Below are 14,714 nucleotides of genomic sequence, written 5' to 3' on the forward strand. Positions count from 1 at the left end.
TTAAAAGTCTGTGAACGACTAGTTTTATCTAAAAGAGTCACCTTTTCCATTGGCTTTGCCTTACTAATGTCTAGAGCTAAATACAGCTCTGCATTGTCCGTAGAATCAAAGCTTCCTTCTGCACATTCTTTGATTGAAACTTTTGGAACGTTTGCTTTAAATGGAACCACTTGACCTATCTTTGAGCCTTTGGGAATATGGACTGGTGGACTAAGAGTCCATACCATAATAGAAATTATACCGGCAAAATCTGCATCAATTATATCTGGAAGTATAAAAATGCCTTTTCTAGTGACAGATGATCTCCCTAGAAGCAAAGCACTTAAACCATGCCCTAATGGTCCAGTCATGTTTGTTGGTATGCTTTGTATCTGAGAGTCAATTAATGTTACATCTTTCATAGTTTCTACATCCACTCCGGCACACCCTGAAGTGGCAGCGGTGACTGTGTCCAAGCAGCCTGAGACCTCACTTGTGTCGTTGCGCCAGGTCTCGGTGCGCTCGTTTCCCCGTTTCCTGGTGACTGCCCACTTTTATGAAGACTAGACTTACAGTCCTTAGCTTTGTGCCCAAATTTTCCACAGTGGTGACATACATTATTGTCTATTGGGCCTGAAACCCTCTTATTTGATCTGCGGTAAGTCTGATTGACATGACATTGGAATCTGTAATGCCCTGTTTTTCCACATTTGAAACAAACTGGGCCTGATCTATTTGGATTGTGAGCTAACAGGGGTTTAATAGCAGCCGCAAATGCAGAAGCCATAAGACCAAATTTTTCTTCGTCTGAGCCCACCCTGGCACAAGCATCCATCATCTCAGCTATTGAGCTACGCTTTGGTAAAGCAAGCAAAATTTTCTTACAAACTGGGTTAGCATTCTCAACTGCGAGTGTCATAAACAAAGATTCTTTTACATTGGTATCAGTCGGTGCCCTATCCAAGGCTTCCCTTAGGCGGTCAAGAAAAGCCATATACGATTCATTGTCCTTTTGCTTTACCTGAGAGTATGGAGGGACTGCTTTACCTTCTTCCGGTAGAGTTCGGAAAACATCTCTTGCAAGAGAGGAACTCTGCCGCAAGATGGCAGTATTTAGCCGTGCTTGCGCTTAAGGGTTAGCAAATTCTCCTGCCCCTATCAGTTTATCTTTCGAAGCAAGGCGCAACGGGTCTCCCTCCTCACGGTCTAAATTAAGAATAGATGCTTCCTCACAAGCATCAATCCATCTACTTCTCCAGAGAACTTCGTGCATTGGTGTTAGTAGCAACGTAGCTAGCTGACGACAATCATAAGGAGTTAATATTTGCCCGTCAAAAAGAGTATTAATAAAGCCTTGTGTATATTTTCCATGTAAGCCATACTGCTGCACCGCTTTTCTCGCCTCTTTTATCTCCTCCCAACGCAACCCAGCCCACCCAGCATTCTGATTACCCTGTGCGTCTCGCTGGTAAATGAATGGGTCTGCACTTGTTATTTCACCTTCTATCATTGCATTTCTGATAATTCCTTGCCAATGTTTTTTAAGGTCATAATTATTTGTAGAACCCGAGCCCCCCGACACACCCCCTGACGCACCCCCCTTCTCGTCACCATCAAAACAATCGCCTTCCTGAGTGCTGGATTCTTTCACTAATAGCTGATCTATTTTTTCGCACAGTTCTTTTGCCCAGTTCTTTTCCGGCGACTCCTTCTGTTCTGTTGTAAGAGTTGGAAGGGTGGAAGGCGGTGAAGGCGGACATGAATCAGTAAAAGAATTGATATTACACTTATTTACGACTTTAGCATTCTCAACTTTCACCAGTCCTTTTGACAAATTATCTGACTCCAGTTCTTTGGACTTCTTGGTCTCTCCAGGGTCGTGTGATGGTACAGGAGGTCATCCACTCGGTAATTTTCCTCCCTCCGCCCCAGACTGTTGTATCATCGGGGGCGCCGAAGGCACAACAGGGCATGGAGCAGGAAGGGTATCAAAAACACGAACTGGATAAGCTTCACGGTTATTTTTAGAGTTCTTATCAGGCTGTAACGCTGCAAAAATTCCAGTAACCGCAGCCCGCTCAGCCTTAAATTCTTTTAAGGTGGAAATTATAAGCTTCCATGTAGTCGCTAATGATTTAGCTTCTTTATCTCCGTCACTAACCTTATCCCATAATTTCTGCCCTATATCGTCCCAAAGTTCAATTTTAAAAGCTTTCTCAGCTTCTGTCGGGTAGCCGTTAGTTCTACACCAAACCAACAGTCTACGTATGTTACTTTCTTCATATTTAAGTCCTCTCATAGAGAGAATATGTAGGAGGAGTTTAACTATAGCTTCTTCCTCTGAGGATATATTCTGCCCCATAACTTCACTCTTCCTTCCTCCTGCTCCCAGCCGCTCACCTTTCCCGGGGCCTTCTTCAACAAAATTTATCTGCGGAACGTCCGTACGCCTCCGCCCGGCTCTCAGTCCAGCTGAGCCGCCTCCGGCTGGGCCGCTCCAGGCTTTTCCCCGACCTTAGTGAGATGCCGTTCGGAGTATCACGTCGGGGTCACCATTTGTTGGAACGATAAAGGACTCAGCACTTCGATTCAATGTGAATCACGCAAAAGCCATTTATTACAGAAACATGTCTCCTTATATACGCAACTATTCTCTAATCAGGAATCCACGCTCCAAGCATGGATTCGCTAAATGAGTATCATGGGCAGTCCACACGCTGGAGCCCCACCGATGATAGGTCCGATGACTCACGCCATGCTGAGGCCCTGTTAATGAAGAAACGTCCCTCTTTCTCACAGCAGATTCTGTTCTCAGCTTCTCGAAGTGGCCTTGAGATTCCTTTGGGCCTGACTAATTCAACAACATATCTCCTTCTAACGAAACCACTTCACACAGTGGTGGTCGCCCATACTCTGTGCTAGTCATGAGTCTGTTGTGCAGCAATAACGTGTGGGTCTGCTGTAGAGCTGCACTGCTGCTGAGGCAGAAAAGCATCATTCCAAACCTTAAAGATTAATTCCTGCTGTGGATTGGCATTGTTATGGACTCTGGAGGTGTGTCCTTCATCATCCTCACCTCCAGTATCAGGGGCAGGGGTGCAGTCTCCACCAGTTGCCAGGCCTCCTCTGTAGTCAGTAGGGGGAAAGGAAGACACATCTCCAAGAATGGACTCATCTCCTTTGAAGATGAGTGTCTAAGACAGGATGGAATGAATCGCTCTTTGAAAATCATCTTTCTCTTCTCTGGTGGTCTAAGAAGCCTTTGCTCTAGCTGAGTCCTCTGGTCCAGGACCAGAGTTCAGATCCTCAAAGGCAACTCAGAACATTTCTTCCTTCCCACTGTTCATTCAAATGGATGTCTAATGTCACTGGCAAGTTACCCACAAGGAGAAGCTACTGTCAGCATATCAGCTTCCAAGACAAATCTTTAATTTAAAGAGTTTAAGTATAATTTTAACAGTTTGAATCTGAGCTAGTCCAGGTGGCCAGGCCATGCAAACTGCTAGCTGTGGGTTCCTTCCACACGGGAGTCCCTATTCAAGTGCTGGACTGTACCATCACAGGAGGCAGTATCTGGCCATTGCACCATGTCTACTCCCATGCTTTCCTGCAGACAGCAGATTGGGGCTCCAAGGACTTCGTTGTGTTCAGTAGCACTAGGAAGCATCCAGCTCTTGGAGTCATGCTCTTTACAAACAGCTGTATTCTTCCTTTTCCCAGACTGTCAGAGAAAAGGTTCTCATCTGGGAAGCCTGGATCTGGGTGGTGGCCTGCCACTTACCACCTTATACATCCCATACATATATATATATGCATATTTAATTTAGTTTCTAGCTTCTAGGTGGGAAGAAGTTAACGTGTTTGAAAACCAATTTTAATTTTCACTATGGTGTTAAATAGAGACATTTCCAACAGGTTTGAAGTTTGCCATGAAAAGACTTTAAATATTTTCATCAGTGCTGGAGCTGCCTGAATTGATAGTTTGTCTATCTGTATCCTGTGATGTGCTGTACCACAGAGTACAACACTACCTGGATTAGCTTGTTTGCAAGTAGGTGCGATTGGGCGGACCCCGTGTTTGGGGAGCTTTGGTTTTCAGGGGAATTTCAGTGACAGTTAAAGGTGCTGTGCTGACAGATAATGAAGTTAAATCTTTCCAGTTAGCCACAGAATAGGTCTAGATTGGGAAGTACAGACTTCTTCATTCCTCTCCAAGAGGGACCGAAGATTGAATTCTCCTACTCATTCAGTCCTCATTTGTTCAGAGCTGGACTTTCATGCAACTGGTCACAGACTTTTTATTTTTGATCATGAGGTTGACTGGTCCACTTGGAACTCAGTTGAAACTGTAAATGCATTTCATACAACACCCTGAAGAGTCATCACATGAAAATGGTTTTGGACTACTGCCAGCCCAGGATTAATTTGTTGAACTGGTGACACACCTTCCATATTATATTCCCAGTATCATCCATCATATAAGTCAGATGAAATCTGGTGTTTCCAGAGGTACTTTTAGCATACTAAACATGCTTCCAAAGTTCTGTGTTTTGCTCCTGAGGTTTCAGCCATTCAAAACACCAGCATGTTCTCTGTTCCATCTGAATGCGGGTGGGAATGGACTCACCTAATAGACAATTAGAGAAGAGAGTGCATAACTTTTAGCTAAACCATTCTGTTTTGTTTCATTTTCTTTGTTAACAGGATCCAACAGCTGCATCAATTTTGGACAGAGATTGTGATACAAGAGAGGGAGAGACTATAGCCATGAACTATAAGCCATCCCCACTTCAAGTGAAATTAGGTGAGTCTTTGCTGATGGAGAGTGAAAATGCTGAATCCAAGGTCTGAAATATGATGAGGTGCTTGTGGGATCATATGCAGATCTCCATGCATGTAACTGAGCATGCCAGCTCAGCTCAGACAACTCACAGAGCAGTTTATCAGTGTGATTCTGCTGCTCAGGGACCTGACCTAAAAATATGCAAGGACCCTTTATCTTGGGCTGTGATAGAGGAAGGAAGTTATGCCTTCAAAGGAAGGCATAGCTTTTTAAACCTACAGATTTTTATCAAGCTAAGAGCAAGGCTGGACCAGAAAAAGAATTAAGATAATATAGAGGGACTGTAAAAAGAAGACAGGATAACTGCAAACAAAAGGGAAAGGATTAGAGACTTGGACTACTAGGAAAAGATAGCTGTGTTACTGTGAGGTGGAGGGTTTGTAGCTTTGTAAAGGTTCACATAGAAATATTTGTGCTATTTCTCAGCAATATTTTTGAAGTTCTGGAAACAAAATTATCACATTAGCACAATACTCTTCTTCCTCACAAGGTTAATGCTTGCAAGAGGACAGCAATCCACACATGGCTGTCCTGCCTCCAAAATCTGAGCCACTATTGTGCCATGCAGACTCAAGAACCTGACGAGGGAGAGATCAAAGGAATAGTGTGTGTTTTGCTCAGAACGTGGTTAAAAAATGAGAATCTAAGTCTGGAAAATTTCCCATAAGAGCAGGAAACAGTCCCCTGGTTGTCTTTCAGATCAGAACAAATGACATGGATGGGATGCTTCTGGAGCTGGTTGAGGTTGACGTGTTGGAGCAGGTCCAGAGGAGGGCCACAAAAATGACCAGAGGGATGGAACACCTCTCCCATGAGGAAAGGCTGGGAGAGTTGCGGTTGTTTAGCTAGCCCGGATAAGAGGAGGCTCTGGGGAGACCTTATTGCAACCTTTTAATACTTAAATGGTGCTTAAAAGAAAGATGGGGATAGACTTTTTAGCAGGACCTATAGCGATAGGACAAGGGGTAATGATTTTAAAATAAAAGAGGGGAGATTCAGGCTAGATCTAAGGAAGAATTCTTTTTTTTACAGTGAGGGTGGTGAACCACTGGAATAGATTGCCCAGAGAGATGGTAGATGCCCCATCCCTGGAAACATTCAAGATCAGGTTGGACGGGGCTCTGAGCAACCTGATCTAGTAGAATATATCCCTGCTTATGTCAGGGGGTTGGATTAGATGATCTTTAAAGGCCCCTTCCAATCCAAACCATTTTGTGTTTCTATGCCATGCTGAGTAAGGCTCTGAAAGAAGTGGGTGCCCAGATGTTTAGTGGAATAGCTTTGGCCCCTACCAAATGAGTGACAGGGAAGGTCAGCAAACAGCTAAGACTTTAAGAAGACTTGGGGAAGTTTGGGCATTGGTGTATGATTATGAAGAGATGTTCTCTGATGATATATAGGTTTTACCCAAGGACCTACAGTATTACTGCAAGCACTGATGTTTGCCTCATTTATAAGAGGAAGCTTAAAGAAACACCAGGAAAAGGCTTGGAAGCACTTGTGCAGTCTCAAGGTTCTGCCTGAGTCTATGGTAAATTCAATAATCAGACAAATCTGGTCATGGCAGTACAGAAATGAATGTCATAGAGTAGACTCATGGACAGCAAAGCAAAAGAAAGTGGTTGAATAGGCAAGATCTTGCAGAAAGAGTGACTAGGGAGAAGACAAAGTTGGATATACAAGCGTAGCAAGATTATGCAGCAAAGTGGAGGACCCTGAGCTACTGATACAGGATATGAGCAAGTGCGTTGGGACAGTAGATCTGTCCTGCAATCACCTATGGCTGCTTTTCAGGAAAAGGCAGGGAGCAGCAGTTATGTGTTAATGACAGCACAACTCACAGTTTAGTAAAAGATTATCACTGCCAGCATGCCATATGCCACCAGGATCCTTTTTCACTGCCAAGTTCTGTAATGTTATTATAGAGATAATTACTACTGCAATAGTTGTTTCGGATAATTTAACATCAGGAATCAGGTTGGAGAACAATCACTATTATTATTGGTAAGTTTGAGATATTCTTGCATTTCTTAGGCAATAGAAATATCTACCAGAGATTCACTAACATGACAGGAAATGGTGCTATTTTAGACATGGCTCGGTAAGTCATGAAGATGTTATAGAAGACCTGATCATAGGAAATAGATTTGGAATCAGGGATAATGAGTTCGGTTCATGCAAATTAAATGAAAAGTTAATTTGAGGTAGATCAATAACAAAATTCAGTTTTATAAACAAAGTGCTTAAGCAAAGACAGTAGATTGAGAAGCCTAGGAACTCAAAATGTATCTGGTAGAGTAGAAGGAGAAAGTATCAGAAGAAAGGAGATTGCTAATGGAGTTCTCCAACAGCCATTTCATTTATATGTTAATTAATGACTTTGACACAAAAAGCAATTGTTGGCAAAGAGAATTTAATCATAACAGCAGCAATGAAGTTGCAATAAAGAGTCCAAAGGCGATCAAAAGAGACTTCAGGGCCTTTGGACAACTGGTTAAGGGATCAGGAGCACAAGTAATTTTTTCCTCTATCCTTCCAGTTGCAGGGAATGATGTTGGAAGAAACAGGAAGACTCAACTAGCGTCACTGGCAGAATTTGGGGTTTTTTGATCATGGGTTGGTTTACATGACACCAGGCCTGCTGGCGACAGACGGGGTACACTTGTCTCAAAGGGAGAAATAGATCTTTGTGCAGTAGTTAGCAGGGCCCATTGAAAGAGCTTTAAACTAGATTTGAAGGGGGAAAGGGATAAAACCAGGATTGCTCAGAGATAAGAGTGGGGATGGCATGCCAGTGTTTGAGGGACAGTGTGCTAGTGAGGTCCTTCAGTCTGCTCCACCATGTACTGAGTACACTGGAATGCATTTGAAATGTCTCTAATGTGCACAGAACCTTAGCAATCTCAGTGGGGGTAGGGGATGGAGATCCACACAGTAGGAAAGATGCAAAGGCTGTCAACACATTAGAAACCATGGAAGCACCTGAGAACAGTCAAAAGGAATTAGGGCTTCTCCCCCCAAAAAGGTGGCAGGATCAATAGCCCAACTGAAGTGCATCTACACCAATGCACTCAGCATGGGCAACAAACAGGAAGAGTTGAAAGCCTTGGTGCAGCTAGAAAACTATGATATAATTGCAATCATGGAAATATGGTGGGATGACTTGTACAACTGGAGTGCTGCAATGGATGGCTATAAACACTTCAGAGGATATGCAAGGAAGGAGAAGCAATGGGGTAGCCCTGTATGTTAGGGAGTGGTTTGACTGTAGCTTGACGATGGTGATGAAAGGGTCAAGTGTTTATGGGTGAGAATCAGGGGGAAGGCCAACAAAGCAGATATCATGGAGGGAGTCTGTTATAGACCATCCAACCAGGATGAAGATATGGATACAATATTCTGTAAGTAGCTGGGAGAAGTTTCATGATTGCTAGCCCTTCTTCTCATGGAGGACTTCAACTTACCAGATGTCTGCTGGAAATACAATACAACAGAGAGGAAACAATCTAGGGAGCTCCTGGAGTGTATGGAAGTCACCTTCCTGACACAGCTGGTCAGTGAGCCAACTAGGGAAGATGTCCCACTGGACCTGTTGTTTGCAAACAGAGAAGAACTTGTGAGTGATGTGATGGTTGGAAGACATCTTGGGCATAGCGATCATGAAATGACAGAGTTTTCTAAGTAAGATTTTTTAATTCTCATAGAAGTAAGGAGGGTGGCTAGCCTTGGATTTCTGGAGGGCAGACTTTGATCTGTTTAGGAGACTGGAATTACAGGCCTGTCAGTCTGACCTCAGTGCCAGGGAAGATTATGGAGCAGATCATCCTGAGTACCATCACATGGCACGTACAGAATAACCAGGTGATTGGGCCCAGTCAGCATGGGTTTACAAAAGGCAAGTCCTGCTTGACTAACCTGATCTTCTATGAAAAGGTAACCTGCTTAGTGGATGGGGGAAAGGCTGTGGATGTTTTCTACCTAGACTTTAGTAAGGCCTTTGACACTGTTTTCCCACAACATTCTGCTGGAGAAACTGGCTGCTCATGGCTTTGATGGGCATATTCTTCGCTGGATAAAGAACTGGCTGGATGGCCAGGCTCAAAGAGTTGTGGTGAATGGAGTCAAATCCAGTTGGTGGCCAGTCACAAGTGGTGTTCCCCAGGGCTCATTATTGGGGCCAGTTCTGTTTAATATCTTTATCAATGATCTGGACAAGGGGATCGAGTGCACCCTCAGTAAGTTTGCAGATGACACCAAGTTGGGTGGGAGTGTTGATCTGCTTGAGGGTAGGAAGTCTCTACAGAGGGATCTGGACAGGCCAAGGCCAATTACATGAGGCTAAGTGTCAAGTCACAACAACCCCATGCAATGTGGGCATGAGGAAGACGTTTTTTACAGTGAGGGTGGTGAACCACTGGAACAGGTTGCCCAGAGAAGTGGCAGATGTACCATCCCTGGAAATATTCGAGGCCAGGCTGGACGGGGTTGAAGATGTCCCTGCTCATTGAAGTGGGGTTGGACTAGATTATCTTTTAAAGTCCCTTCCAACGCAAACTATTCTATGTTTCTATGATTCTATAAGAGTGACTTGAAAGCTCCCTGGTGGAAAAGGACCTGGGGATGTTGTTCAACATTGGCTGAATATGAGCCATCGGTGTGCCCAGGTGACCAAGAAGTCCAACAGCATCCTGGTTTGTATCAGAAATAGTGTTACCAGCAGAACCAGGAAAATGATCATCCCTTTGTACTTGGGACTGATGAGACTGCACCTCAAATACTGTGTTCACTTTTGGGCCCGTCACTACAAGAAAGACATTGAGGTGCTGGAGCGCATCCAAAGAAGAACAACGAAGCTGGTGAAGAGTCTGGAGCACAAGTCTTATGAGGAGCAGCTGAGGAAACTGTTTTTTTTTAACCTGGAGAGGAGGAGGCTGAGAGGAGACCTTATGGCTCTCTACAGCTGCCTGTAAGGAGGTTGTAGCATGGAGGGTGTTCATCTCTTTTCCCAGGTAACAAGTGACAGGACAAGAGGAAATGGCCTCAAGTTGTGGAAGTTTAGATTGGTTATTAAGAAAAATTTCTTCTTGAAAAGGGTTGTCAAGCATTGGAACAGGCTGCCCAGGGAAGTGGTTAAGTCATGATCCCTGGAAGTATTTAAAAGATGTGTAGATGCGGTGCTTAGGGACATGGTTTAGTGGTGGACTTGTTAGTGTTAGGTTAATGGTTGGACTCGATGATCTTAAAGGTCTTTTCCAACCTAAATGATTCTATGATTCTGTATTTGGGAGACACCAGTACAACAAAGACTTGGAAATGCCATAGAGGAAAAAAAAAAAAAACATGAAAACTGGAATTATAGAAACAAGAAAAATATGACAGGAGAAACTTGATCTGCTGTAAACTGAAATTTACCATCTGGAGGTGACTTAAGAAGATGAAGCCTGTTACATAGTTCGCTGCAAGGTACCTAATTATTAAAATAGACTAATACATGAAAATATGCTGTAATCACACTTTTACAGAGTCTTTACAGTTTTCAGGCAGTTCAATGGCTCACCACTCCTGGCTCTGGCCCCCATTCCTCCAACTTGATCTTTTGTCTCTTCTTCATTAAAATCATCAGGATTTGTTTGGTTGGTTGGTTGGTTTTTATCTCATTAAGCCTAGGCAAAACGAAGTATTACATAAATGTTTAATAGCTTAACTGGCAGAGCCATTGTTGGAGATGGTAGCAAGTGGGGGTTTAATCCTATTGCAGGTTTTCCATATGGATAGTGGCATTTTTCACTGTTAAATTGGAATCAGTTGTTCAAATGTCAAGGTTGATGAATGTAATATTTTACTCTGTGAAGTTTCATATATAAATCTGTCATATGTGCTTTCTGTAAGCTTGATTGAAATTAGCTCAATTAAATACCAGCCCAGCATGAATACAACTTTTGTTTCCAGAGTCTGCAGTGATTGAAGTGTGACAGAAAAAATGTGCTTTGCTGTGTGCACTGAACACAGATTTATTCCACTGCTTGAATGACCATCTTTTCCTTGGTTATTTCTCCCCCTCTAAATAAATACATTTCATGGCCACATTTTTGCTTGGCAGAGTTAGATACAAGAAAAACTAACGAGGTGGCTTATATTTCTAGAGATTTCCTAAAGATTACACTCAGTTTGTAAGTGGAATAGTAAAACATTTAGCTTGCTGCTGGGGCCACATCAACAAAGTGGAGAACCTCACACCAAGGGGAAATAACATTCCGATTTGTGTAGTTCAAAATCTTAAACCCTTATTGATATTATATTCATATTAATTATGTATTTCTTACTTTTTTTAACACTCCAGCTTTGTCTTTCTTTCAGGAACTGCAGGACTCAGCTATGCTTTCTTTCTTGCAAATCACTTGATAAGGAGGCTCCCAACAGCACTGTGGGGGGCTGGGTGTCCATTAGTGCTTAGGAGATGTCTCCAGCACATCCTTATTAGGACGCATATCCAGATGGAGCGAGTCTTTTGAAACAGTAGAGAGCCATGAAAAGGAGAGAGGGAGGAACAGAATAATCCCCAGGTGTAAATCTCAGGGGCTCCATATCCACTGGAAGGCAACAGATCTCCATGGGATCCCCAGGAGTTGAAATAAGCTTATGCCATCTGTTTTTCTATTTTGCATTTTAATTTCCCTTCTCTGCACTGAAATCCCCATACAGACAGCCTGTCTGTCTTACCTAGCAGTCAATGGTGTGACAGCATTAAAAAAGAATGGACAACGTGGCAACTAGTTGAATTGTTGCAGAATAGGCTACTGTGGTGATGAGGGACTGTAACAGTGGCATCTTCATCAGCACATCCACCACACTGGGAGCTTGGCAATAAGTATCCGGCATTCACGTCTGCAGATGAAAATATGGGAGAGAGGCAGAGAGACAGACTGACTCGTAGCAGCCTTCATCCCTCTGAGATACCTTTTGCCTTAGATGGAAACACCTCGTCTCCTTGGACTAGTTAGAGAATAAGGCACTGTTTTTGGAAGACTGTTCAGTAGGGTGCCTAAAATGTATGTGAAAAGAGAGTGTCTAAGCTAGGCAAACTGGATCCCACCTTAAGACTGAGTGAACTACATGCAGATGAATTCTCCTGCCATATGATCAAGAGGAAGCCTAGTTCATATTGATGCAGGCTTGAAAGTGTTTATGGTTTTTGGTTTAGATTTTCTTTGCAAAGCATCTTGTGACAAAATGACTTGAATTGCAAAAGTAGCAGATAATTTTCCTGCTTTCCTAGCTACTGTTTTGTTTTCCTGCCAGCTTAGTTCTCTTGCTGGTATTTATCTTAATACTACAAAACATAGTGGCTGATACTAATCGGCCCCATAAGGAGAATTAAGTGTCACAAAGTTGCCTTTGGTGTAAGCTGCTGTAGCTCAATTATATAATCTACCAGCCTAACCAGAAACTTTCCTTGCTTCAAGAGGCAGGAAGCTGTCATAACACTAAGAGAGCAGAGCTATTTCATTAATTAATAGGGTACTAACACTTTCCTTCTGCCAGCTGCATTGTAGGATGTTGGGTTTTTTTCTCTAGGCAACACAGCACAGATCACTCTTAGAGAAGGTCAGCCATGGCCCAGCTACTGCTGAGAAGGAAATTCTGCTCGCTGGGAGCCTGGACCTATTACTAGGGTAGACATAAAATCCTCTTGTGTCACCCCAGCCCAGCCTTTTGGCTTTCTGTGTGAAAATAAGGAGATGAGAGCACCTGAATGGCCATAGCAAGGCCTGACCTAAGCAGATGGCTCAGGAAGAGGTGACGGAAGTCTTGGTAGAAAAAGCTATTCTCTGACAAATAACCATAGCACTCACCCTTCAATGAGAGATCTCAGATAAGACCATCAAGGCTTCTTGTCTGCTTCCTCCTGTATCTGTCCCACCTCTCCATGTGAGATGTTGACAGGGATTGTCCTTGAATTTTGCAAGATGCTGTTGCTGGTTCTGCATAAGCTAAAAAGCTTGCTGTTCATCAGTAGAAGGGAACCCTTTGGTACTCAGAGCTGGACAGTAGCATGTGGAGACATGAACAGTGGAATGGGCTCAATCCCTACCAGTTGCTCATCACTCCATCACTGTGCTCCTTGATGTACAAACATCCTATGATTTTAAGTGGTGGCAGCAGAAGAGTTCATATCTCTGGCTTCCACAGTGTCTAACTGGGGATGGGGATTCTGCCTGGGGACACCAATTAGGTGTGTCCACTTCCAAGCACCAAATTACTTGTGCTATTGGATTAATTCCTGCTTGTTAACAAACAGGATTCTCAAAAACCTCAATCAAATAACTGGAATGATGTTCATTTGAAGCAAGCAACTCTGGTAGAGGTAAAGCAGCATAAACCCTGTCCCTGGTGTGCTTGACTTGGACAAAACTGAGGATCTAATTTATGGCTGGGCCCCATCTTACTAGAGACTGGAGTGAACAGAGGAGATAATCCATTTGGGGACAGAGGCTGACAACACAAGCTGTGGTGTTAGCTCCTGCCTTCCAGCCTGCTGCTGTGCATTCATGGCAGATATTAAACTGCCGTACATTCAGGGAGGAGTAGTACTGGAAATATCAGTCAGTGAACTGAGAACTACAAAACCCTCAGAGTTCAACATAAAGCTAGTACATTTGTGGTTGAAACAGATGATCTCTAATCTCAGTAAAGAACAGACTGCCTTATCTTCCCATGTTGCTTCTGAAACTGATCTTTCAGTTTGTGTAGTTATTTAACCCCCCGTTTCCTGTGGTTTGGTGTGGGTTCAGAGCTTGTTTTAAAGCATCTCCATCAAAGAACCACAAAGCATGCAGCAGAGCAACCTATCCCTGTGCTGTTCAAAAGGATGCCTCACTCAGAGATCCACTTCTGGGGATGCTCTTGCCATGGGTCAAGATGAAAAACTGATGCTGGGAGATGCAGATCCAAACAGAGCAGGCAGCAAACATCTTGCATAGACCGAATGGCTCAGTACCTACCAGCATCCATGGCCCCTTTTCTGCATCATCTCTTCCCAGTCTGCTTCACAGCTTGTGGCTTCTAAGCATTTCATACAGAAAACAGAATAATAAGGGAAGGTTGAAGGAGACTGGACAAATCAATGCCATTAGTGTATCCTTTTGTCAGTACCTCAAGTATTGTACTATTCCCAGTTGCTCTTCTGTAACAAGGCGATTAATGCTAATTAGGTGCAACAACTATTGTTTCTGGGAAGAAGCTCTGTAGGTAACTTAGGGAAACATTTTATAAAAAAGCTGTAACTCTTAATCTAGGTCCCCAGGTTCCAGTTCCATAACTGTTTGCATGGTGACCTCAAGTGACATCATTACATTAAGTGCACAAAGCCATTTTCCTCCCCTTGGGAGCACCCATTTTCTTGAACACAGTTTGTGCTTTGTACAGGTGGAATGAGTAATGTGGAAGCCAGAGTGCAGTGGCAATATAGCACTGCTATAGATTTTCTTCATGAAGATAAAAGTGCAACCTACCACTTGGAGGCCTCTTGGGGCTTGGGAGGAATTTATTTTAACATTATTTCATGTGTTATTACTCTTTCCATTTATAAGAGAAATTGCATATGCATCATTCCTGTAGGTTATCTCCAGGCTCTCTTTTGGAGGGGATGAGAGAGTGAACAGCTGGATCACATTAAGGGCAGTAGGGCTGTCTGCAGACAGAGCAGCAAAGATGAAGACAGAAAAACAGTTATGACAGACATATTATTGCAGATTAGTTAGAGGAGAAATAGAGGGGCAGAAGGGAAGAGGTGCATGAAACACTGTAGCTGACACAGGCTCTGGGAAACAGTAAAGACATTAAGAGAAGCTGGAACAGAGAAATTCACTGGAGTTCAGCAGAGAGCTCTGAG

At 43.3% G+C, this 14,714-nt stretch overlaps 1 protein-coding gene across 2 annotated transcripts in view; it reads left to right on the forward strand.

Annotated features, from left to right (window-relative positions):
* The window catches only part of LOC136114520 (protein FAM219A-like), a 128,310-nt gene that overhangs the window by 88,528 nt on the left and 25,068 nt on the right, over positions 1-14,714 (forward strand). For both annotated transcript variants that reach the window (XM_065859881.1, XM_065859882.1), the window contains exon 2: positions 4,684-4,783. In XM_065859881.1, coding sequence (XP_065715953.1) covers positions 4,684-4,783 — 100 coding nt within the window. The remainder of the gene's footprint in view (positions 1-4,683; positions 4,784-14,714) is intronic.

This window comes from Patagioenas fasciata, chromosome W (assembly GCF_037038585.1).
Source record: "Patagioenas fasciata isolate bPatFas1 chromosome W, bPatFas1.hap1, whole genome shotgun sequence".
Taxonomy (NCBI): Eukaryota; Metazoa; Chordata; class Aves; order Columbiformes; family Columbidae; genus Patagioenas; species Patagioenas fasciata.